At 37.6% G+C, this 26620-nt stretch overlaps 1 protein-coding gene across 9 annotated transcripts; it reads right to left on the bottom strand.

Annotated features, from left to right (window-relative positions):
* Nucleotides 1-346: 346 nt before the first annotated feature.
* Nucleotides 347-25459, bottom strand: dazap1 (DAZ associated protein 1). Of its 9 annotated transcripts, none has more exons than XM_051123274.1 (13): nt 25307-25459; nt 24451-24491; nt 23098-23264; nt 22880-22945; nt 22600-22707; nt 22235-22283; nt 18097-18179; nt 14436-14589; nt 14066-14095; nt 13065-13217; nt 12694-12861; nt 5276-5365; nt 347-1112 (listed from the first exon to the last, which is right to left on the bottom strand). In XM_051123274.1, the coding sequence occupies exons 1-13, from the start codon at nt 25372-25374 to the stop codon at nt 940-942; spliced, it is 1350 nt and encodes a 449-aa protein (XP_050979231.1). In that variant the 5' UTR covers nt 25375-25459; the 3' UTR covers nt 347-939. The 9 variants fall into 9 exon arrangements, with proteins under 9 accessions (XP_050979231.1, XP_050979230.1, XP_050979235.1 ...); XM_051123273.1 differs by having other exon boundaries at nt 18097-18230; XM_051123279.1 differs by lacking the exon at nt 5276-5365 and adding an exon at nt 1440-1476 and having other exon boundaries at nt 936-1112; nt 18097-18230.
* Nucleotides 25460-26620: the final 1161 nt, after the last annotated feature.

Below are 26620 nucleotides of genomic sequence, written 5' to 3' on the forward strand. Positions count from 1 at the left end.
TGTAGTTCTTCATGCTATTCTCTAATTATTTATGCATTCAGTTTTCATAACCTCATATTGTGAGACTATAGAATATTGATATTTAATTTTGCATACCTAGTGAAGCTAAAAAGGTCATTCAAATGTAAATTTGAAGGGTATGTTATATGTGAACTGTAATATATTTACAGAAATATCATACTGGGATGAGGACACACTACATAAAACGGTGGACATTGCACTTCTTTTCCCACTCACAACAAAAGTTTTTAATATTTGACAAGTTCATGAAAAGTTCAGATGGAAAGCTTTGTTTGTTAATTCAAAAGCAATTAAACCATGGCCTCAATGAACTTTCACAACACTGTTTGTTTAAATCATTTATTTCAAATAAACTCTCATTTTTGTGTGTTTTTTTCTTTTTTGCATAAGTGCAAAGTGCACTAACAGCCACCTGAGGGAAGTCTACGTCCTTAAATAAAAAAACAAGAAAAGCGCACATATATTAGTACAAAATTCTTTAAAAAATTGCACAGTTTAGGTGTATAATACACATTTGTAATCTATTTCAAACTTAAATAAACTGGTAAAAGGCTCATAGAGTAAACAAAATTCACAAAATTGAAAATAAAAACATTTCCCCACTAATAGAATTAAAGCTGAATAATTGGGAGACCCTGTCGCTGACGTCTGGTGCGTCTGCTGTTTCTGTGCTGATGTTTGACCAGACAATCCGAATCTATTGCTAAATACTTCAGTAGTTCAGTCCTACTACAAAATATAGAAGAGTACGGTGGTCTCCTATTATCGGAGTAGAGCCCCTGTTCACAATTTACACACAATAAAACCCCTTTTTATTTTCTCTTCAATCTTCAGAAAGACCATCCCGCATCCAGTTCTCGCGCTCAAAACGTCTGTATCCCTGACGATGTGTATTGCATTGGGGTGTGGGAGAGCAGCTCAGCGCCGGTAGGGGTGGAAGCCCTGTACATTGTGGTTTTGTCCTCGTCCGAAGCTGCTGGCGGCCGGTTGGGCTCCTGACGAGGGTGCGGAGGGGGCTGCGGCGTACGAGGCAGTTTGCTGGCTGGGGTCTGCAAAGCTATGACCAAAAGCACTCAGGTCCTGCCCATAACCTGTCTCAACAGACATGAAAACATGGCACGTGATATTAAACATCAGTAAACTTTAGAGCACCAGCATGCGACTAGGCTTTCTGTGTCTTGTAAACCCTCAGCATTTTGCGTTAGTTCGATTTTTCACTTTGCAAGATAAAGGCCATGTACACACTGCAGCTGAATACAGTCGGCATCTCTCTTAAGCCCAAAGTATACTTTGTTTTTTATGCATACGCTAGGGTATGCATACAGTGCACGTTACTTTTTCTTTTTTAACGCTAATTTGCCTATGTGAAAAATGTATTGTAGTTCACCCAAAAATTTAAATTGTAATCATTTACTCACCCTAAAGTTGTCCCAAACCTGTACGAGTGTCTTTCTTCTGTTGAACACAAAAGAAGATATTTAAAAAAAAAAAGGTAGCCAAACAGTTTACGGTAGCAGTTGACTTCCATAGTATGGATAAAGTCAATGGCTACCGTCAACGGTTTGGTACTTCAGGGTGAGTAAATGATGAAAGAATTGTAATTTTTGAAATCGATTTTTCATATATGAAAAAAAATTTCATACAAGTATTATAAATTCTCCAAATTTGACACTATAGCTGCAATAAAACATGCTAAAATTTTTGGGTGTTAATGAGTATCTTAAAGACTTTCCAAGTCTTGTTTTTTTTAGATTTTTGACTTTAAAGGCCGTAACCATGCCTTGTCCATTTTTTTAGACAACAACATTAAATAAAGGCTTTAAATGGGGTTAAGGGAATAATAAAAAAAAAAAAAAAAAAAGTAAAAAAACAATTATAAGTTTTTTTTTTTTGCAAAATAAATAAAGACAAATAATAAACATTCTGTGAACAGTATTGAATATGCACTCATTTAGTCTTATTTATATGGCTAATATGTAAAAAAAAAAAAAAAAAAGAAAAAACACTTTAAATAAAAACAGTAATAAAAATTCAGTTTGCAAATGACATTGAATATGCACACATTTTGTCTTATTTATATGGCTAATATTTAAAAAAAAAAAAAGAAAGAAAGAAAAAATGCTTTTTGTCTAGTCATGTTCAATTATAAATTACATGAATCAAATAAATGTTAAGTAGCTTATATCATTGAATCTTAATCACAGCTAAATATTTAAATGTTTAGCTACTTACGTCTTTCACTATTAGCGTCGTGCTGGAATTCACTTTCTGTTATTATGAACAATAAACATTAATGAGCACTGTCAGACCACTAACCGGCCTAAAATGTTACTTTTAAAACTTTTTTGTATAATAATCTTAAATATCGGCTATTGGGGGGACGATTTGGCAGTTTATAATTAATGGGAGGGGCTCGTCCCACTCAATGTCTATGCTGTTACAACCTTGCTTTTAAAAGTAGCAAATTCTTAATAGGCCAATTCGGTGTTTGCAAACAGTGATAACATTTTTTTGGGCAGAGCCTATCTGGTGGCAGAAAATTACCATTTTCAAGTAGCAGTCTATGGAAGCCATGGAATAAAAGAATTAAAAAGGTCAATTTGATTTATATTTCAAAATTCTGACTCTGTTCTCGCAATTCTGAGATTATATCTCACAATTCAGATAAGAAAAATCAACTCGTTATTCTCTCTTTTTCCCTCGGCTCAAAATCATGAGTTTATATCCCACACTTTTAGCTTTTTCCCCCCTCAAGAGTTGACAAACTCGCAATTGTTGAGTTAAATCAAGTTTTAAAGTCTGAACTAGGAGATATAAACTTGCATTTGCAAGAAAAAGTCAAAATTGCGAGATATAATAGATAAATGTTACATAAAATGTTACAGATTTAAATAGTATTTCATGCTGAAACTATAGGGCTAATACAATATGTCCCCTGTGAACTGCATGTGAATATTATGTAGACCTATTGTTTAAAATCCAATTGATGCTTTAAAAGTAGGGTAATCACAGCAGGTTTCATCCACAGTCTGTATGTTTAAACATCTGCGTTTAGCTTCAAATGGCATCTTTGACAATAGTACTCTATGAAAATGATTTGGAATCTGACTCTGACGTCCAAAGGCACAACAACACTTTTATTCTCTTATTCCATGGATTTTATCCATTTTCCTCCACAGTGTTTTTCTGCCACCACTATGCACGCACAGCTACAAGTGACCTAACTGTGACATCTACTCCAAATTGGTCTATAGAATTCAAATGGGTTATAATAATCAAGGTAATTACAGGAACATCTCGCACAAATCTTATCCCACTTTTGGAGAATGATGGTGATTGGCGCTAAGTATTTACAATGATTTGCACTCCACTCATGCAAATGTAATAATAAAAAAAAATAAACTGAGATTCGCTTGAATTGCCCTGATGACTGGTTTTGGTTGCATGTTTTGGACAGGAACTAGCTCTTATCATAAATCCATGGTGTAAACATTGAGAGCAGGTTGTAGCAGTTGTTTGAGGTGTTAAAGGAGAAGTCCACTTTCAGAACAAAAAATTACAGATAATGTATCCACCCCCTTGTCATCCAAGATGTTCATGTCTTTCTTTCTTCAGTCGTAAAGAAATTATGTTTTTTGAGGAAAACATTTAGGATTTTTCTCCATATAATGGACTGATATGGTGCCCCGAGTTTGAACTTCCAAAATGCAGTTTAAATGCAGCTTCAGACAATCCCAGCCGAGGAAGAAAGGTCTTATCTAGTGAAGCGATCGGTTATTTTCATAAAAAATAATAGGGAGTGTAAGACAAGACGAGCGTTTGACATTAAAAAGTATATAAATTGTATCATTTTTATGAAAATAACAGATCGTTTCACTAGATAAGACCCTTCTTCCTCAGCTGGGATCATTTACAACCTCATTTGGGATCGTTTGAAGCCACATTTAAACTGCATTTTGGAAGTTCAAACTCGGGGCACCATAGAAGTCCACTATATGGAGAAAAACCCTGAAATGTTTTTCTCAAAAAGAACGACATGAACACCTTGCATGACACGGGGTTGAGTACATTATCTGTAAATCTTTGTTCTGGAAGTGGACTTCTCCTTTAACAAATACCTTGTTTAAACGAGTACACAGACATTTTTAATCAATCATAACCTTATTGGATAAAGATGAAAAATTCTAGTGTGCATGGAGTGTCAAATGGAATATACTTTAATGGAAATGCGTTCAGCTGTGCACATACGCTAACTGTTTGCAGTAACACTGAAATATACTTTGAACTTATAAGTGTTCAGTCCTGTTCGATTTACAAAGACAACTGAACCTTACAGCCAAATTCACTCCTGAAAAATTCTGTCAATGGCAGTTTACAAAATTCCATGTGGTTAGAGATTTTGCTAATATTACCATTGGCATCCATGATTCTTGTTGATGTGGTTATCGCAACATCAATTCCATACGCACAGACCAACAATGAAGTGAATTCACTCTTAAAAGCAGCTTTGCAGTGTGTACGTGGCCAAAGTATCTACAACAGAAAGTCTCAAAACATAAATAACTAAAGAGAAAACAGCTAAAAACCAAAGTATGATGACAAACAGGTCATGAAAACACATTTAAAGCAGTCCGGAAAAAAAATTAAAACAAATACCAAGGCAGAAATGCATTTTGGGGAGATTTTTTTGAAAGTCTCTAGATGAAAGTGAAAGATTAGACTATGTGAACACAATGGGAGAGAAATGGATTACTTTTCAGAGTCTAGTAAAGAATTGAATTGCCAGCGATCGCCGAATCCGCACAGATTTGTTCAGGCGTGACTGTCACACGCTGCATGAGGGGCACAAAATCCACAGAAAACCCAGTAGAGACAATATTAGATCATCCTTTTGGCAGCAAAGCAATGCAGTGACTGGAAAAAGAACATCTGAAGCAAGCCGTCAGTTTTGGTCGTATAATAAACTACAGCTACAAGCCATACAAGTTTAGACAATGTTGCTTCATGAGAGATCCAGATCGAAAGAAAACATTTATTTCATTTAAACGTGCATCTTTTGAGGCCTCCCGAAAGGCATGTAGCTGTACTTTAGCATATCCCATGAAAAACCGAAGAGATTGATGTAGAATATGCATACGGCATATGCATATTGTACATGGGATGCATGAGAAACAGAACTGAAGCCTTATGGGTCCACAGGCTGATGTTTGTTCTATTGGGTTTGAGTGATTGTAGGATGCAGTTGCTCACCTACCTGCGCTATATCCCTGCTCTTCCTGTACATAAGTGTGAGAAGGACGCGTTGGTCCGTAGGCAGAGGGGTCCTGAGGATAGTTACCCAAGCCTAGCAGGGAGATGAGGAGACCAGGTTGACTCGACCCAAAGAGAGTCTGACTTAACTACTACCTTACAGCTCCTACCCAGGTGAAAGCTGCCCTCTCCTGCTCTCAGAGCTCATGAACAGAACATGTGGATGGATCGGCCCCGCTCTCTTTCTAAATGAGTATGTTTATCAGGCTGCTCGGCCAGCGAGGTGTTGATGAATGGAAGCGAAGCGGAGGCGTGACATACAGCGGCTGATGAGACTGTCTTTAAGAAAACCTATACATACATCCAGCCCACGCAGACAGCCTGACCCCACGCTAACAGCAAAGAAAAGTGACTGGACTAAATCAGGCTTAAAGACTTCATCCTCTTCAACTCTTTGAAGTTATATTTGTTATGCTCAAATGACCTGACATTTTTAGTATTTAGTGTTGGTCACACATTTACCCTAGTTCACCCAAAAATTGTAATTCTGTCATTAATTACTCACCCTCAAGTTGTTCCAAACCTGTAAGACCTTTGTTCATCTTTTGAACACAAAGATATTTTTGATGAGTTTTCTGATCCTGCATAGACAGCAACGCAACTGAAACGCTCAAACGGCCCAGAAAGGTAGAAAGGACATTGTTAAAATAGTCCATGTGACATCAGTGGTTTGACCGTAATGTTATGAAACTACGAGAATACTTTTTGTCCACGAAGAAAACAATGGGTTCAACAATTTCTTCTCTTCCGTGTCAGTCTCCGCTGCTGTATATGAGAGTACCATGACACGTGTGTCGAACGTCCATTTCTCTTAGTTCACTGTCTGTATATTCTGGTTCAAATAAGTAAGACTGGGAAACAATTTACAAGTCATCCTCTCTTTTGGAATCTTCAGAAATGTTTCTGAAAACATGTAAAGCGTGTCTTCCTCTGCTTATAAACAAAGAACAGTACTTGCAGGTTCTACGGCATCACATGCATTAGGGCTGGGAAAATAAATCGATGCATTGCAAATTGAGAAAAGATTCTGCATTCTAAGCTTTTCCCGAATGCATCGCAATTCCCTCTGGAATCCATTCTGAGCTTAGTTTTTAACAGCAGATGGCAGTGCATGCTTTAAAAACAGCTGTACTCTGTTTGCTTCCAATACCTTACATACAATAATCATAAATACAGTTCGAAAAGGTTGATAATAAGAGTTATAAAAAGCATTCTGAGCTGAGGTTCAATTACTCCTCTTTGTGAGCATTTGAGTGTGTGGTTAAAAAACTAGATTAGAGCACCATCCGCTGTCAAAAACTAATCCCAGAGAAAATCACGTAGCATTCGGCAATGTGGCAATACACTGACTTATTTTCACAGTCCTAAAACGCATGTGTCATGCAGGATTGCTACAAAACCTGCCCGCTTGTTACTCAAAGCTAGCCCAAATGCTTTTCTAGGACGGCCCCCGGTAAAAATTGTGTTCTGGGGGATAAAATACACCTTTTTTGTTGGGAATCCCCTGGTAAATGTGTATTTCAGGGGCTAAATATGATGTTATTGGGGTCGCTTCAACCCGCGGACATCAAAAACTACCAGCGGCACAGTGTTAAAGTAGCCCAATTCCACGGGAAAACCGCAGACTTGGCAACACTGGTGTCATGGTACACCAGCGGCAGTGAATGGTGGCGGAGACTGACATTGAAGAGAAGAAATTGCTAAATAAAGTCGCTATTTTAGTTTTCTTTGGACACAAAAAGTAGTCTCATAGTTTTATAACATAACGGTTGAACCACTGACATCACATGGACTATTTATCAGTGTCCTTACTACCTTTCTGGGCCATTTGAATGTTTCAGTTGCATTGCTGTTTGCGCAGGGTCAGAAAACTCTCGAGTTTCATCAAAATTATCTTAATTATGAGTTACAATTATCTTAAGTCTTACGAGTTTGGAACAACATTAAGGGGTGAGTAATTAATAACAGAATTATCATTTTTGTGTGAACTCTCTCTTTAAGGTGTTCTGGGAGGTCATTGCTAGGGTGCTAGAATGTTGCTATATATTTGCTAAGGTGTTCTGGTTGGTTTCCAAGGTGCTCTGAGTGGTTGCTAAAGAATATGATTTTTAAGGTGTTTGGTTGTTATGTTGCTCAAATATGAATGGGTGTTAATGAGTTCTGCTATGCGGTTGCTAGGGTGTTCTGGTTGGTTTCCAAAGTTCTGAGTGGTTGCTAGTACACTGCAGCAGGTGCACAAATCACATTGAGCTGGAGAGGATGTTTCGGGTAGGAAGCGTGTAATCTGTGATTACGTGCAGTTGCTTTCTAATGCGCAAGTTTTTTTCGGTTTCACTTTTGACTTTCGAAGTCGATCACATTCAGCAAGGAGAGGATGGAGAAGGGGGGCACAGTAACTCGTTTTTGGGGGCATGGCTCATGAATGCCCCGCTTCACGCCGCAGACATGTGCAGTGTTAAATAAAGGATAAGAGATTTATTCATCATACAGTGATGTAACTATTGTATTCACTTATGGTACCAGGAGTGTTTTTTTAAAGTGCATAAACTCGTGCTAGTCTGGGCTAGGCTAGTCAGTGATGATGTTCTTTGATAATGTAAATGTTCTTCACTGGTTTTCTGTAGCCGCTTTTTGAATAATTAAGGAAATTTAGGCATTAGTAACTTACAATGTTAAACACAAATTAAGTCATATTAAAAACATTACGTTGCTTTTAGCCTTATGCTGGTGTTAGTTCACTTTCTGGCATTGAAACTAAGTAAGTAATAACGAAATAAATTAGCACTATAATCTCGTGTATTGGTGATCTCAAAGGCTGACGGTCTCACAGGCTGACGATAAGACGATATGAAAATTGAGCATATCGCTCAACACTAATTGGGGATATTGTGTTAAACAAATGGTGTGTTCACACCAAACGCGAAGCGAATATGCGCATCGTGTCACTCGCTCTAGATTATTCGTGCGAAGTGTTTTGCGCAACTTGCATGAATAACAACATCATGCGATTAACCATGGAGGAGATAACTATGATCGCTGCTTTGTACCTGTTGTGGAAGTCTCAAATACGCCAGAAAACCAAACACCAACGTGTCTAGGTTCACAGCACCATTCAGAGGTAGATGAGTATTAATCCTGCGTTAATGTGTTTTACATTTTACTACTATATATACACTGACATAATTTTTTTATTGACAGCAGCATCTCTGTAGCCATGCTAATAAAATACAACTACCACTACAACTGATTTTATTTATTTGTTTTTTTATGCTCCAGATACCTATATCATACATTTTGGGTTATAATAGCTATTTTATTTTAATAGCTCTTCTATTTTCTGATACAACCAGACGTGCCAATAAGTGCCTCAAAGATTGGCTTGCGTGAGAATGTGTCATTCAAATTTTTTGCTTGAGTTTAAATTTTTCAGCTTGTGCGGAACATGCGATTGAAGCAAATATCGCACATTTGCATCATTCGCATCTTTGCATTGACTTTTTATGTAATCTATTTGCATAAACAATTAAATTTACGTAAGAGTAATTGTTAACAAATTGCTATGTGGTTGGCCATTGGACACTGCTAGGATGTTTTGGGTGGTATTCTAAAGTGTTCAGGGTGGTTGCTTAATTATACAACTGGTAAAGTGTTCTGTTTTTTTGGTGTGATGTGGTTGATAAAGTGATCTGGATGATGAGTAGGTTGACAGCTGTTGTTTTCAGGTTTCTAAGTTGTTCTTGGTGGTTGCTAAGACATTCATAGGGTTTTTTGGAGTGGTTGTTAGCATTTTGCTGTATGTTGTTATGATGTCTATGATGTTATTTGTGGTTGTTTGTGTTCTGCTATGCAGTTGTTAGGGTGTTGTGAGTGGTTACTAGGACATAGCTAGGATGTTGTTTGTGGTTCAGAGTGGTTGGTAGCATTTTGCTGTGTGGTTGCTAAATTATACAATGGGTAAGGCATCCTGGGTGGATACTAAGGCACTGCTATGTGTTCGGTAAGGTAATCTGGGTGGCAGGGCTGGACGATATGACCTAAAAATCGAAATCTTGATTAATTGAACATTTAACCTTGATTACGATTAATGAACAGTTATTTTTATTTTATTATTATTTTGCTCTCATAGACTCTGAGTCACATTTATAACCCCTCCAGGGTCTTCTGATTGGTCTGCTGATTCCTATGGTATTCAATTGGCAAGGTGTTCTGAGTGGCTACAAGGACATTGCTAGGGTGTTTTGAGTAGTTCTTAAGACATTACTACACGTTTGCTAAGATGTTCTAAGTGATTGTTCTAAGCATTTTGTTGTGCAGTTCTTAGGGTGTTCTGGGTGGTTGCTAAAGTATATGTTTGCAATTGTGTTCTGGGTGGTTGTTGGAATGTTGTCATGCAGTTGCTTGGGATTTCTTGGTGGCTTCTAAGATATTCAGTGGTTCTTCAAGCATTGCTATGCATTTGCAAAGATGTTCTGAGTGGTTGTTAGCATTCAGAGTGGTTGTTAACATGTTGCTAAAGTATATGATTGCTAATGTGATCTGAGTGGTTGCAAGGGTGTTCTTGGTGGTTTCTAGATTATGTACTTTCTAAGGTGTTTGCTAGATTGTTTTGGGGGGTTGCCAGGTTGTTTATGGTGGTTGTTAAGACATTCTGAGCCATTGTTAGTGAGTTGCTAGTCTGTTATGGGTGATTCACCATGCCTAGTTATGGATCTGTTCCCCCCAAAATAAAAATTCAGCATTATTTATTAACTCTCATGTCAATCCTAACCCATATGTCTTTTATGGAACATAAAATAAGATATTTTGAGAAAATCTTAAAGGAGAACTCCACTTCCAGAACAACAATTTACAAATAAGTTACACACCCCCTTGTCATCATGTCTTTCTGTCTTCAGTCGTAAAGAAATTATGGTCTTTGAGGAAAACATTTCAGGATTTTTATCCATATAATGGACTTCACGGGTGCCCCAATTTAGAACTTCCAAAATGCAGTTTAAATGCAGCTTCAAAGGGCTCTAAACGATCCCAGCCGAGGAAGAAGGGTTTTATCTAACGAAATGATCGGTCATTTCTGTTTTGAAAAAAAATTAAAATTTGTATACTTTTTAAGCACAAAAGCTTGTGTAGCACAGGCTCTCGGATGTGCGTCCACGATCCCACGAATTAGTAATGGGTCGTTCTTGAACAATTCTTTCATTTTTAACGAATCTTTAATGTAACTCGGGAAGAATGAGTCATCTCAGGGAGTGATTCGTTCAGTCGCTATTAGTTCACCTGTTTCGAGTCTTTGGGTTTTTCGAGTTGTTCGTTCATCTTATGGGGCTGTCACGTGATGAACGAACAATTCAAACCCGAAAACTTGTCAGATAAGAGGTGAAGTGAGCTAATCATAGACTAAAGACCCAGGTAAACAATGAATTAATCTTTTCTGTTTCTTATAGCATTATAGTTTTGTCTTGTTTGTAGTGTGATCAATGTTTGTGTAAGCAGTAGATGTGTTAGGGAAGTAACAAGTAACATTTTAATTATATTTTGCTAAAATTAACGAAATGACTGGAAAAAAAGATTTGTTCATTTTGCTGAACGAGACTCAAAGGTCCGAGTCGGTAGTCGGAAGTCCATTATATGGAGAAAAATCCTGAAATGCTTTTCTCAAAAACCATAATTTCTTCACGACTGAAGACAGAAAGACATAAACATCTTGGATGACAAGGGGGTGAGTAAATTATTTGTGAATTGTTGTTCTGGAAGTGGACTTCTCCTTTAAGTGTTTTTTTTATCCATACAAAAAACTGTTTGGTTACCAACATTCTTCAGAACAACATAAGGGTGAATAAATGATGACAGAATTGTCATTTTTGGGTGATTTCTTTCAAGGGGAACCCAAGGTATTAAAGGTATGGCTTAATATAATGTAAATGATGTCTCTTACTGAAATATGCAGTAGAAAACCCATGAAAGATTTGGATTATTTAAAAAAAAAAATCCATATTGTTTTATACATATTTTGGACTATGGGGGCACCATTATTTCGATGACGTGAAACTGTTGCACTCGGTGAGCTACTGGTGCTAATTGTTGCTATTTTTACCACAACACAACTCTGAATACACAACTCAGAAAATAAAATACTGATACAATGACCACAGCTACTGAAAGAGCTTACAGGTGGCAATGGATATAAACGTAGGTTTAAACCAAAACATCTAGCATTTTGTGTCTCTGCCATTTGTCAGCTTTTTCAGCAGTTGTGGTCTACTAAAAGCCTCAAAGGCATATAGGCTAAAGTAGAGAGAACAAAGACAAAGGTCTTTAAGGAGTTTTATTTGTCCACAAGCATTTTCCAATTCTTTTCTCCTCTTCTTATCAGGACGAAAGACTTACATCACTTCTCTTGTTGCCCTTCATCTAATAATTACAACCAAAACTGTGCAACATGGCATGATATCAGTATGTTATTTTCAGAGTTATTTATTTCGAGTCGTGTTGTGGTAAAACAGCAACAGGTAGCACCATTAGCTCACAGAGTGCAACCATTTCACATTATCGAAATAATGGCGCCGCCCAAAGTCTTAATACTCTGGGTTCCCTTTAAGTACAAGCTTTTTTCTTTGGCTTTCTCCCAGGCAAAATGTCCAATCACTTGAATAATTAATTGCATACATATTCTTAACAAGCTACATCATTGGAGGCATCATTCAGGTTTGCAGCACAAACGTTACAGGGTGAATAATGTGGTGAATTTTAATACTTAGGGTTAAAGGTTTGTTGTAGTAATAATTGCTACATTAATAGCAGCTTTAGCAAGCACCGCTAAATGTACCGCGTCCCACATCTCGCTGACCTCCAGATGCTTTTAGCTCTCGCCGTTTCTATGAACTAAGGGTCTTTGACTATTTCTGTAGGGTCAGTTCTATTTTCTATAGGCTAATGGATGCTCCAGATTTCTGTACTGTCTCTGCACCTGCACCAAGAGGCATTCTTTGTATATCTTATATTTAGTAAAAGTCAAATCTCACATGCACTGCGATTTTATTTTTCCCGTCTGCACCCCCACCATCCAACGCTGGAACATCTACAGATGAAACCCCTTGTCTGCATTAGATGAAGCGTCACCTGGTCAAAAGCAGCATTGCAGTACAGGATGATCTAATTCACACATACCACTGGATAAACCCCCACAGACCGCATCTCAAACAACTAGTGGTCTTGGTTGAGGGTAAATAGACTGAGGGTCTGTGTGGAAGCGTGTGTATGTGAAGTCATCATGCCCGTTCAGCCGTGTGAACAGGAAGCAGAACCCCTGTGATGGGCTACAGCACATCTGCAGTGGTTTGGTGCCGCGTTTTAGTGCGCTCTTACCATACTGGCTGTAGGAGAAGTCTGGTTGTGCTGGGGCAGCTTTGCTCAGGTCCTGAGAGGGAGTTGTCGCCGGGGCAAAACCTAAAGGCCCTGCGCCCGGCGTGGCGGGAGGGGGAGGCATTCCCTGTGCTACAAACTGGTCACCTTGAGGTGTTCCAAAGCTATATCCTGTGTTAAAAAAAAACAAGAAAAATAATGTATCTTACAACCTTGTTTGAGTTTGTTTAATTTACCCATATTTATACCTTACACCCAGAATATTTTAATTAAAACAGTACTGCAGTTTTAACATCACTTGGTTAGGCAGTCTTTGGCTCATATATACAAATGCTAACTCTAGTACTTAAAAAACATAAAACAATTTCACCTACCAAACTGAGGTTGCGTGCTAAAGCCCTGCTGGGGGTATCCCTGAGGTGCCCCAAATCCCCCTGTAGGTGGTGCTGCAACTAGAAATGCATTAAAAGGAGAAGGAGGTTGTGCGGGTGCCCCACGGCCAGCAGGTAAAGGAGGTCCATACCCACCTGAAACACAGAAGGGGTTCACACACATCACACTGAAGTCAAAACTCAAGTTTACATCCTATTTACATCAAGTCTGATATAACTGAACAACATGCAAGTATAAAATATTGACATTTTAAAACATTTTAAAAGTACAAACTTTTAAAATGTAATACCACTGAATGCTTTGTGATGGTTGTTCATGAGTCCCTTTTTTGTTCAGATAAACTGAGTACTGTTCTTCAGAAAAATCCTCCAGGTCCTGCAGATTCTTCAGTTTTCCAGCATATTTTGCATGTTTGAACCCTTTCCAGCAGTGACTGTACGATTTTAAGATCAATCTTTTCACACTGATGACAACTGAAGGACTCAAACACAACTATTAAAAAATGTTTAAACATTCACTGATGCTTCTGAAGGAAACACGATGCATTAAGAGCCGGGGGGTGAAAACTTTTGAATTTGAAGATCAAGGTAAATTGTACTTAATTTATATTTCAGGAAACATGCAAGTATCTTCTGTTGTTTCTGTAGGGCAGTACTAAATGAAAAAAAAATGATATTCCAACAAAATAAGAAAGATTTGGACATCTTCATCCTGTTCAAAAGTTTTCACCCCTGGCTCTTAATGCGTCATATTTCCTTTAATAGTTGTGTTTGAGTCCCTCATTTATCCTCAGTGTGAATACATGGATGTCAAAAATCATACAGTTACTGCTGGAAAGGGTTCAATTATCAAAAGATGCTGAAAAACTAAAGAATCTTTTCTAAAGAACAGTAATTCCCCCTCCCAAAAGTTCAAAAGTTTTGGTCACTGGATTCCAGAATATGAAAAACAAATCAATTTGTAATAATAAAACAGAACATACCAAGAGGTTGACCTGTAGACACCCAAACACCTGGAACAAAAAACACATTTTAACTCACAACCACCAGACCATGAAACTACAAACTGAATCAGAACTGTACGTCAAACGGGGGCGAAGCCAGAACATGTTCAATTAAAGTGTTGCATTTCTGGATTCACGCCAGGCAGAGCAGGCTTATTTTGGGCGAGATCTGCGTGAAAACATTCCCCCCCTGCACGGCGGACAAACCCAGTGCGGTTTAGCCAGATGGCGCAAACAGCGCAGGCTGACCTAAAGCAAAGCATGACTGATACCAGTTGGCTCTCAGTATCATTTTTCAGGTTGGGACGTGTTACGCTCCCGCTGCGTTCTGGCCCACTGTGTCACTCACCCTGAGGCCCGTAGCTCTGCTGCCAGCTCGGAGCCGGTTGTGCTGCCCAGCCATTGGCTGCGCTTAAGATGGCTCGGGGCCCCCACTGATTGGCTCCCAGCTGACCGGGGGCGGGAGCTTTGCTGTCCCGTGGCTCCGCCTTCTTCACTTCAACCTGCACAAAGGACAAGAGGTCGTAACTAGCAAGAGGAGAATTAACATACTGCCTACCTCCCCCACTCACCTATCAGAAACTTTAGCCCTCACCTCAGAAAAGATACTGTTACTTAGGCCAAAAACATGACCGTAGTCCAGATGGAATGGAATATACTTGCTCTCTTCTATTTAATAACTGTTTAAACCAATGTTTCTGAGGTACTTGGGTATGAAAGGGACATTTAAGTCCACTAAAACTCTATAGGTCAAATCAAGCAGGTCGAGCACTGCTTAAACCTAAGTAAAAATTTTCAATATAAATTTTTCATGACCACAGACGTACCTGAGAAACACCGTCCCTGCATATATCTTACATCTCAGCTCTTTTAAGTAGTTATAAACTGCTGATAGAAAATTAAGACTTACCTCCCCCTGGCTAATGCTTAAGAACCTCAGTTTAGATATGACAATAGAAATATAAGGGTCAATGAGGTTTAAATGTATGATAATCTAATTGTACCAAATAATTAACATGCAGATAATAAAAATGGAGAGACAAAAGTCTAATCAGAGAGGAATCTTCATACTGTGTCAAATATGAAATTAATATGACTATTACATTTTCTGGAGAAAATTAGCATGGTGTATTGCGGTTTGTTGCCAAGGCATGGCTAAATGGTTGCTAAGTTTTTAGTACACGTCTCTGCCCAGCTTAAAATATCGCACCCCAGACACTACGATATTTTGGTCTCTAGATATGTAGGGCCCTATGATTTCCGCAATGCGGAAAACACGAATGGAATCGCGGAATCCAGTCCAATCCAATCCAATTCACAGTGTAACGCAGAATGTCACAGAATTTTACAAATTTGGAATGAATACATCAAAAGTAAGTACGTACACTTAAATCAAAACGCGATATGGACTATTGTCTGCCGCAAAAAATACTATTTAAATATGAATTCTGCATGTTTTGCGCATCTCTGTGAATGAAAGGCACGTGACGCTCGTGTTTTCAGCCTCTGCCACCTTAATATATGAATACATGAACACATAAACAATCTCTAGAACTGCTCTGAGAGTCACTTCATGAGTATTTTACAGTTTCTTCTGAGAAAAACTATCGTCATATCATATACAAACAGAAATTTGCAGGTCTTCACAGCAACCAATCAAAATAAAAGCATGGTTTAACTTAAAGAAATTGTGACAGAAATATATTACTTAATGTAATGTTGGTACTACTACTAATAAAATTAAAACATTATTTTTAAAGGAATATTTACAAGAAAAAATATTTACCAGAATTTATTTACAAGAAAAATTAAAATACACAACACAGTATTTCTGAAAAACAAGAGAGAATATATTATATGTATTAATAAAAATTTATAAAAGCACAGAATTTGGTAAAAATAAAACTGAATTTGAGAAAAAAAAAATTAAATGTATTTTATATATATAAAAAAAAAGATTTCACAGGGCCCTAGATGTGTCTTGGGACTCTCCATTTAAGTTGCAGTGTAACGGAAGTAGTGACCAATCTTTTCTTTCGTATTGTGATGTACATTTCAATAAAACTGGTTAATAAAAAGAAGGAAATGTAAAGTTTAAATTTGTTCAATCCATTGGCTGTTGTTCGGATGAAAGCAGATCTGAATACAAGCTTGCAGTCGATAATAAGGAATGAGTGAATTTTTTTTGAATGAGATTGGGAGATAATGTACACCACTGGTTAGTTTATGAAAAAAAAACTCTGAGGGAATTAGGCTCTTGAAATCTGGCAACCGCAACCATAGAAGCTCGTTGATTCTTGTTACCAGTGCAAGATAATGATAAATGCCAAATGAAATGCAATTAAGATTAATAACCAGCGAGCAAATATCACAAACGATTATGTTAATAAACCAAGAGAAGCAGAAATTTTGTTTAGAATTTAACTACGATTCATCATGCAGCCCTAAGTAATGCTTCCCTTAGCAATTATCATCAATTATATGATTATCCAATTAGGCGACATGACATTCTATGACCTGCCACTCAGATAAAAAAAAATGGACAAACGTAGTTTAACACACACAGGGAAGTTTCACTCCAGCTAAAGTGGAGATCCAGAAATAGACCTGAGACTCTAAAGGGGGTGAGTTATTGGGGTCACCTTGCATCAAGAGCGAGAGACGATATTTTTCCGTTGGAAAGCAGCATAAATGTAACGACTCTCTTTTCGTCTCTCTCCCCCTCTCTCACTGTCGACCTAATTAGGTATCAGTTTGAGCGAGTGGTCTGCAACCCACGAATCGGCAACACGCCCCCACCCCCAACACTCCCGCGGGCATCACCGCTCAGAGTGATGGGAGGCCTCGCGCAAGTCTTCGCGTCCAACAGTAGAGCTGGGATTTGGTACACAGTTTGATATGCTCCAGTTTCTAATTTTGTAACGTATGGCCCCACCCCCCTTAAAGCCCCAATGAAATAATGTCATGTGAAGAACAATAGCCCAGGTACCGTAGTACCTGATTCCTTCAGGAACACAGACTCAAGTCAAGGAGAGCGTCGGCGGCCGAGAACAAACTCAATGTAGGACAAAACCTACGGAGCTATTCTTGGTATTCTTGGTCTTGGAAGAAACTTGCTGGAAGTGGTTTTTCACTTTAAATCAGCACACTGCAGTCATGACAGAGCATGGAAACGCCTCAGGAGACCAAACGTAAAAAGTCCCAAGACGGGCCCCTGTGATTCTGTGCATTCTAGGCTTGTGGGAGACTATTAGTCAAAATATGAGGGAAGTGCTAGTGATATAGTTTCAAACCGGCCACGCTGGGAGTGATATTTTACTAAGTCGAGCTGGCGAGGTGAGATAACACGTCATGCGACTTGTTCAGTCTTGCGCTATCCCTTGAAACAGACTAATACACCTAGGTATCAGACAATAATCTTAGGCTACAGAGACATTTGCTACCCGCCCAAAGCCCGTTTGGTGGTGACTAAAAGACACAGTATGAAGATTCAAATATTGAGGTCACTTAATTGAGATTTCTCTTTGTCTTCTGGGATAATATAGAACTCAAATAGTAAGTGACCTGACAGTAATAACCTGAATAAAAGGAAAAAAAAAAAAAAAGGAAACCAACCGGTTCTTTAGGTGAGTGCTGATATAAGACTTAATGCTTTAAAGTTCACTTCAAAATTAAAGTTTCTAGTCTAAAACAACATTGTTTATTTTAATATTTTAAATTTCATAAATTAGTCACTTTTATACAGCATTACAGCACCTAAAGGAGCGGTCTAAATGAACCAAGCCTTGGGCGACTAACATAGTTATAAATTTATGTCAAAATGTATAAAATGTAACATTTTCATACGCCAATTAAAAGGTTTTGCTCAATATATTGCAAACATTCCCCACATTGGGAGAGAAATAATGTTTTTGAGAATGAGAAAAAGCTCCAACATTAGTTTACACATATGTTTGGTCGCCCAAGCTTTAGTTTCTGTTGTAGGGGAAAATAAAACTACAACTACACACTTTTTTGCCCATGATGTCGTGAAAATGCATGTTGACAGCCTGGTCCACTGATTGTTCGGCCTCGAAAGTAATAAATCCAAAACCTAGCCAACGACCAAAAGTCAACAGAGCAGCAGGGTGTTGGGACAGAACAGCTAGAAGAACATAAGAGGGATGGGGTGGGGGGTACCTGAGGTTCAGATGACATCACGGCCCGAATCACCAGGAAAGGTCACAGGTGGAGGCCCGAAAGGACAGAAGTGTTACGTATAATTCTGCACCCTTCAATACTTTAACCCTGAACATTTTTAATGATTAACAGCTGTAGACGGCATTCGATAACCAAAGTCAGCTCTTATGCAACCTCGACAGATCAAGTTTGACAAATTATAGGTTTGATCATCTTTTTTCTGCCTTTTACGTTTCATCCGAACCTCACTTTCATCACCACCCCAACTTACACAACAAATGCGAGCAGCAACCACAATTATCAATGCATAACAAGAATGATCATTACAACTACAGGTTTTACAGGTTTTTCTCAAAGCTTCCCAAAATGCTACAGTACTTTGGGCAAACCAAGAGAACAAAGATTGTAACGCTGCAACAAAAGCACCACAAGGATATAAGGATATCTGTGAAACATTTAATGCAGCCCGGTTTCTCGTGTTGGTGTAAGCCCGGTTAATGCTCAATTTCAGAGATCCGCTTGGAGGCTCGAGGACAGTGGAAAAGAAGCAACCGCGTGCACCCACGCGTGCAGGGGTCGCGCAGTCGCAACTATCAAAGTGGGCCGCCGAAGCGGAGCGCGATTCCAAGGTCACTTACGCGATAAGACAGAGCACAATCCTCCAGCAGCAGCTGAGTTTAGCTGCGCCAGATCCACCAGTGTGAACTAGTTTCCGTCAGATCAGATAACTGTGGCAGAACTGGGCTGCGAGAATCTCTACTTTGGGATCTAACCTGATTCCGATTGGACGTCCTTTGAGACTGAAGAGATCTGAGAATTCGTACACTATGTGGAGCAGAACCATCTGTCTAAATGAGGACTAAATATACTCAACCTGCCCTTCATCATCAGGCCTGGTTTCATTAAAGAAGTTATAGAGGCTTTTAAAAGTCAATTTAATGCACTCTCGTCTGTTACAGACTACTCGGACCCATTCACACTGGACACCATCTGAACTCAATTTCTTCTTCAAGGCACAACTGGTGCTTTAAGTAAGATGCTTTTAGAGACGCAACTTCATGAAGAGGGCTTTACCATGTTTGAAAGTACTGCATGCTAATGCACAGCACTCTTTTTGCACTTACATCTGAAAAATAGTAATCGGCTAGATGGCTGCTGGATGACTAGTCGACAAAAAAAGTCCAGCATCCATAAAGCTGAGAACACAAACCTGACTTTAACAGCTAGACGGTGTGCAAATATTCCATTACGAAAAATAAAACATGCTTTTAGAGAAGAGAAAGCAATGCGTAAACTGACGATAAGCCACTGCCTGTAAATTGAAGCATTAACCATGTTTACACCAGAGAAACAGGCATGAGTGTGTTTCACACCAGGCCTTAATCTGTGTGGTGCCACTATCTGTATTGTATCCTACAAGAAAGAACAGACATATCTCAGGAAAAACGTTAATGCATTCAAACACTTGACAAGGAAAACAGGGACATAAAAAGAAAGATAGAAAGGGCTTACTTAAATGTACTACATTGCAATAAACACTCATTTCAAAGATCAATCAAATGTAAATGTTCATTTAAAAAAAACTTATTCAATGTCTAAAGGTTAATAGAAAGGAATTTCAGTGATTCAGGAAATTTAATAAACAACTGTAAATGTTCACATGACAAACTATTCCACGTTTACCCAACGAGAGTGAAATGTGAAAAGCGGTTAAAGTTTGAACAGTGAAAGCAGAGGAAACGGTTCTGTTTTCTGGAAGACATGGAAGGACATGGTTTGAGCAAATGTAAATATTGCACTACAATCTTTTTATAAACACTGTGTAAAATAAGATTTGAAAATTAAATAGCTTTTGTATTATAATTATTCGGCCATTTTGATGTCTTTGTTTCTCATTTAGTTCTTCAGCTGGCCACAGAAGTTGTGTTTTCAGAAGATAATATGTGCTGTTATGGAAAACAGGTACTGGCTAGATAATAAAATAGTGGATCTATTGAGCTATATCTGAAAAGGTGTCGGCCATACTGCATTGCTGTTTTAAAATTTTAAAGGGATAGTTCACACACTCCTTGTCCTGTTATTTAATTTTCCCATGGAACACTATATTGGAATTTTTTAAAAAATCTTCACACCACTCCTTCCATAGTAGTTACCATGTCTGTCAAGCTCCAAAAAGCCAAAATATATTTATATTTTAACCACTACATGCAAGATACAATTATTATTATTTTTCGCTTTACTAATAACAAACGCTTGGTCTTTTTCAATTTCCAAAAACACTACTAAAAAGCAGTTTATGATATGTTTTAACTCTTTTGAACACTTTTTTAAAGGAGAAGTTCACTTCCAGAACAAAAAATTACTGATAATTTACTCACCCCCTCGTCATCCAACACTGTAAACAACAATTTGTTGAGTAAACTTGAAATAATTTGTTACCCGGCTGCCTTAAAATTTTAAGTTCAGTCAACTAACTGACAACTTAGATATTTGAGTTCATTCAACTTAAAATTTTAAGGCAGCTAGGTAACAAGCCCAGCTTTTAAGTTTAACAAACCAAATTTTTGGTTTAGTCAACTCAAATATCTAAGTTTTCACTTAGTACAGCTCAACATTTCAAGTTGACTAAACTTATTTGAGTTGACTGAACTTAAAATATTTAAAGTTGACTCAACTCTTTTTTTTTTACAGCGAAGATGTTCATGTCTTTCTTTCTTCAGTCGTAAAGAAGATATGTTTTTTGAGGAAAACATTTCAGGATTTTTCTCCATTGACTGGACTTTAATGGTGCCCCCAATTTTGAACATCCAAAATGCAATTTAAATGCAGCTTCAAAAGGCTCTAAACAATCCCAGCTGAGGAAGAAGGGTCTTAGCTACAAAACGATATGTTACTTTCTTAAAAAAAAATTACAATTTATATACTTTTTAACCTCAAACACCCATCTTGTCTAGTCTGCCTGAACTCTGTTTTTTCCGGTTCATGACAGTTAGGGTATGTCGAAAAACTCCCATCTCATTTTCTCCTCCACCTTTAAAATCATCCAACATCAGTGTAGAAGTACTCACCCAGTGTTTACAAAGTGAACATGCAAAGAAGATCAAATACCCTTTGCAAAAAAAAAAAAAGGTAAAACAGCGATGTAGGCCAATTCTGAAGTTGAAGGAGGAAATTAGATGGGAGTTTTTTGACATACCCTAACTGTCATGAACCGGAAAAACAGGTTTGAGGTTAAAAAGTATAGAAATTGTAATTTTCTTTTTATTAGAAAAGAAAATAACCGATCGTTTCGCTAGATAAGACCCTTATTCCTCGGCTGGGGTCGTTTAGAGCACTGTGAAGCTTTTAAACTACATTTTGGACGTTCAAAATCAGAGGCACCATTGAAGTCCAGTACATGGAGAAAAATCCTGAAATGTTTTCCTTAAAAAAAAACAATTTCTTTACGACTGAAAAAAGAAAGACATGAACATCTTGAGTGACAAGGGGGTGAGTACATTATCTGTAAATATTTGTTCTAAAAAAGTGAACTTCTCCTTTAAGTACTTGCTCACTAATGAACTATCTACCAAGCATCTAGTTATACATATATATAAATAAATATATCAAACAAAGTTCCATAATTCTACTTTTGTGTTCCATAGAAAAAATACCAGCATACAGGTTTGAATGGAGTAAATAAAAGAGACGATTTAAATTTTTGAATGAACTACTCCTTTAAGGCACAAGCAGATGTGCAAGACGCTGAACTGACTGAGCATGTTTGATGCAAATGCTTGCGTGTCATGTGGATGCTGCTGATTTGCCTTGCCACCATGCAAAAGTTGAGACACGCCAAACCAAGCATCACACACATGAGAGGGACGGATGATCTGCGTGATGTTTTCTTCTCTTTGGGTTGGAATAGTTTGTCTTGCGCATGAGGTGAGAGAGAGACTGAATGAGAGCAAATATGAATGTGTGGATTACCTCGAGGCCTCTGTTTCTCAGCGTCATAGATCATTACCACCTCTGTGACCTTCAAAAGGGAGAACAGAAACCGTGAAGGACAAAACGGACATAAGCATCATATATATATATAACACATTACATACAGTGGGATGCAAAAGTGTGATTAAAATATTGAAAATCAGGCACTAAAAATCTAATTTAAACCTATATTTAACTTTTTCACTTCTATTATCAATGAGCAAGTATATGACCATGTAACTTTTCGGACTCCACTTCATATGCTCATTTGTACATCATTTCAACATTTTTATGAAATTTATCTAGTTATTAACAATGCCTGATTAAAAAAATATGGTACATTTCTGCATCTGTGTCTATCTCACCACTCCAAATCTGTTGAAATAATCCCTGAGTTCAGCTTCACCGCAATTATGAGGAATTCCACCCACAAATATCTTCTTAGATTTATTGCTGTCACTTTTGCTTCCTTTCTAAAACACAGAAATCAGACAATTTTAGCTTTTTAGGGTTAGGCACTGGAGAAGACTGGACAATAATAGATATTAATAAATTAAAAATCAACTGTTGTTTTCAGACTCCAGTGAACACACTTGGATTTATATATATTAAAAAAAAAATTAATGTGGTTTAAAATGTTCTTACCCAGCCATCTTTTGCCCGAGTCTTTTCAGGCTGCATACCTCTAGGCGTACAAGGCTTTGGGTCGATCTGCGAGAATAAACAGATAACGTTTATTTAGTTAATAAAAAATAAAACCAGAATGCCCTTACAGCACTTGATTTTTGGGGTCAAATAATGCAGTGGGCATAAAGACATTTATCATGACTAGGCAAAATGCGATTATCAGTAAATCTCCTCACATTTCTTCCATCCAGGTTATGAGGTTTGGTGTCCAGGACAGTTCGTACGCAGTTGGGGTCTTTAAACTTCACAAAGCCGAAGCCCCTGGACTGATTTGTGCTTTTATCTTTCATGATGACACAATCCACCACCTCTCCATATTGAGAAAAGTAGTTTCGTAAAGTCTCTAACAAAACACAGAAAGCAATAATTAGTACTAAAACGTGACTTCAGATACATTTAGATCTGTGGTTCTAAACTGGTTTGCATAACGTGCCCTCAGCCTTAAAAACCAACATAATATTTGTTTTTTGCAGCAAGACCAGCTGAGAACCACCGCTTCATATCATCACTCTTCAGAGCCACACTGACATATTCGAAAACAACACATGCACAATGCAGCGCAGATGTATGATATATATTACAGATACATTATATCTGCCTACGTATTATGGCAGTTATTAGAAATCTCCATTAGCACTTCGGGGCATTCAAAGGCCTGTTTTCCTAAAATGCATTAGCTGCACTGTATAAATAGCAAGCAACCATTTTCAACACTGATATCAATGTTTCTTGACCAGCAAATCAGCATATTAAAATGATTTCTGATGTGACACTAAAGACTGGAGTAATGATGCTGAAAATTCAGCACATGAATAAATTACATTTTAAAATAAAAAGCAATTTCAAACTGTGCAATTGTTTTACAATATTACACTTTTTACTGTATTTTTGATCAGTTAAATGCAGTCTGCTTTGGGCTTGTTTAAAAACATTTTTAAAAATCTTACCAACCCCAAACTTAAACGATAGTGAAACTGATATACAAGTAATGTTTTCTTATAAACGCCCCAGCACGTTCCATAAACGTACTAGCCAATGACCCAAAGGTCAAAATTCAGTACATTACAATTCTGTTTTATAAGCAGCAACATGTCAAAGCAAGAATGGCGATTATAGACATTACATAAATCATCATATGACGTGGATGATCAGTACAGCACGCGTTATTTGACGTTATTATACGCCATGAACAATATTAGAGCATTTTCCATCGATTGCATTTTACGCATGCTATTTGATACAGGCTTTATCCGATTTCTGGAGCTTGTGTCTAACCGGCTCTCTCACTTGCACCCACATACTGAAAAGGCAAGCTCAGCCCCTGAATGACAGCCTGGTTTCTACACTTGCCGAGCTAATATAAGTTTATTGAGGATATTATAGCGTGCATCATTCCAGCTGAGCAAAACAAGACAGTGCTTTAATGAAACACACACTACAGGTTTGCAGTGCACACGCTTGCATTATTTAAGAGCAACTAATGTTACTCTATAAAATTATATGAGGACTGATATGACAGTAACACTCACCCTGGGTGGTGCTCCAATCCAATCCACCCACAAACAGCTTCCTGCAACACAAAGATGAGGGAACGTCACAATGCATTTGTGTTCATTCAGAAAGGAACATGAGTCAAGGTGAAGGAGAGAAAACACGTTCGCCCTTGGCGCTGAAAGCCTGATCTGACTGATCTGTGCGGTCTAACGGGTCATAATCAGAAACTAACCATACTTTTAAACAACCTAGATCCACTCGAAAGCCACCTCAGACAGAGCCGGTTTAACAAATCTACCTGGCTGATGTAAACTGCTGCAGGCTGGGTGACACTGTGCATGAATGGTTTGATTATAAATCTTACAGCAGAGAGATTAAATCCTCCAATATCATTATAGCAGGCAAAAATTGATTTGACATAAGTGATACAAGCCTTCAATTTGTGATTATAAACTTACAAGATAACAAAAGCGCATACAACGCTATCGTTTGATTATAAAACTAGAAAGAGAGTAAACCTACAGTTTGTGTTTTATAAAACTTACACTAGAAAAGGAGAGTGATAAAATGCTCCAGTTTGTTTATAAGAAACTTACAGCATAAAAACAGACACAAGCCTGCAGTTTGACAGCTTCAGCGTTGACAGCTTGACAGCTTTTTCTTTATCTCTATGTTTCTATATTCATGCATTTCCTCAGTTAAAATGAACCGAAACAACATGTCGTTGTCAAATTTAAAGAGTTTACTGGTGCACCAGTGTGAGTGCGGTGCTCGGCAGTCTGGTTCGCTGGTATCTGCTGTCCTCCGGGCGGCCCGCTGCGCATCTTTCTCCGCTGGAACGGGACGGGTAGGTTTCATCCAAACAGTGTCAAATAACACATCGTGTCTTACCCGATTTCATCTCCAGCTAAGTTGCTGTTCATCTCCGTGGCGAGGGTTGTGGACGGGAGTGCTGACATGGGTCCGCTCGCTCGGTCTCCTGCCGGTCTCCGCCGCCCGGGAAGGTCACACTCCGCTTTCGGTTCAAACCGAATCTGCGCAACACTGACGCGAGCCACGGGGCGCCCCAGCAAGGGCGGTGCAATGAGAGCGCAGCATGATGGGAAATTGAGTCCACTAGTCTGAAAGAAAGAAATTAATAAAGAACGAACGAACGAAAGAAATGGAATTTGACACGATAAATAAATACTATAGATACATTATACCTACAAATGTATTGTATATATGGGCCATTCTACAGAAACGTCTTTTTCCACAAATGTTGTATCATTGGAATTTGTATAATATCCAAAGTACACATTTCTACTAATTGCGCAGTTAATTCTCATATTGTATTTTCATAAAGTTTTGGAACATTTGTCCTCTCCCCTAATTTGTCACTAAAGAAACACAGTAATATATATATGAAAATACAAATGATATATATATGAAAATACAATATGAGAATTAACTGCGCAATTAGTATATACATATATATATATATATATATATATATATATATATATATATATATATATATATATATATACACCACCGTTCAAAAGTTTGGGGTCAGTACTTTTTTTTTTTTTTTTTTAAGAAATTAATACTTTTATTCACCAAGGATGTATTAAGTTAATAATTAAAAGTTTATTAAAAGTTAATAATAAATAATTTACATTGTTATAAAATATTTATATTTTGAATAAACACTGTACTTTTTAAACTTGTTATTCATGAAAGAATCCTGAAAAAAAAAAATCACAGGTTCCAAAAATATTTGGCAGCACAACTGTTGATATTATCCAACATTGATCATTCTAATAATAAATCCGCATATTAGAATGATTTCTGAAGGATCATGTGACACTTAAGACTGGAGTAACAGCTGATAAAAATTCAGCTTTTCATCACAGGAATAAATTCTATTTTAAAGTATGTTAAAATAAAAAAAACATTATTTTATATTGTAAAAACATTTTGCAATATTACTGTTTTTTTTTTCTATATTTTTAATCAAATAAATGCAGCCTTGATGAGTATAAGAGACTTCTTTAAAGACTATTACAAGTCTTACTGACCCCAAACTTTTGAACAGTAGTGTATATATATAAAATAAAGTATAAAGTACATTTATAACAATTACAATTTTAACAATATTTCAGTTGTGATTTATAAGATGAATCCAATTTATCTTTGTAAAAGGTAAAAAGTTAATCATACTGA

The sequence above is a fragment of the Labeo rohita genome, chromosome 11 (assembly GCF_022985175.1).
Source record: "Labeo rohita strain BAU-BD-2019 chromosome 11, IGBB_LRoh.1.0, whole genome shotgun sequence".
Classification (NCBI taxonomy): domain Eukaryota; kingdom Metazoa; phylum Chordata; class Actinopteri; order Cypriniformes; family Cyprinidae; genus Labeo; species Labeo rohita.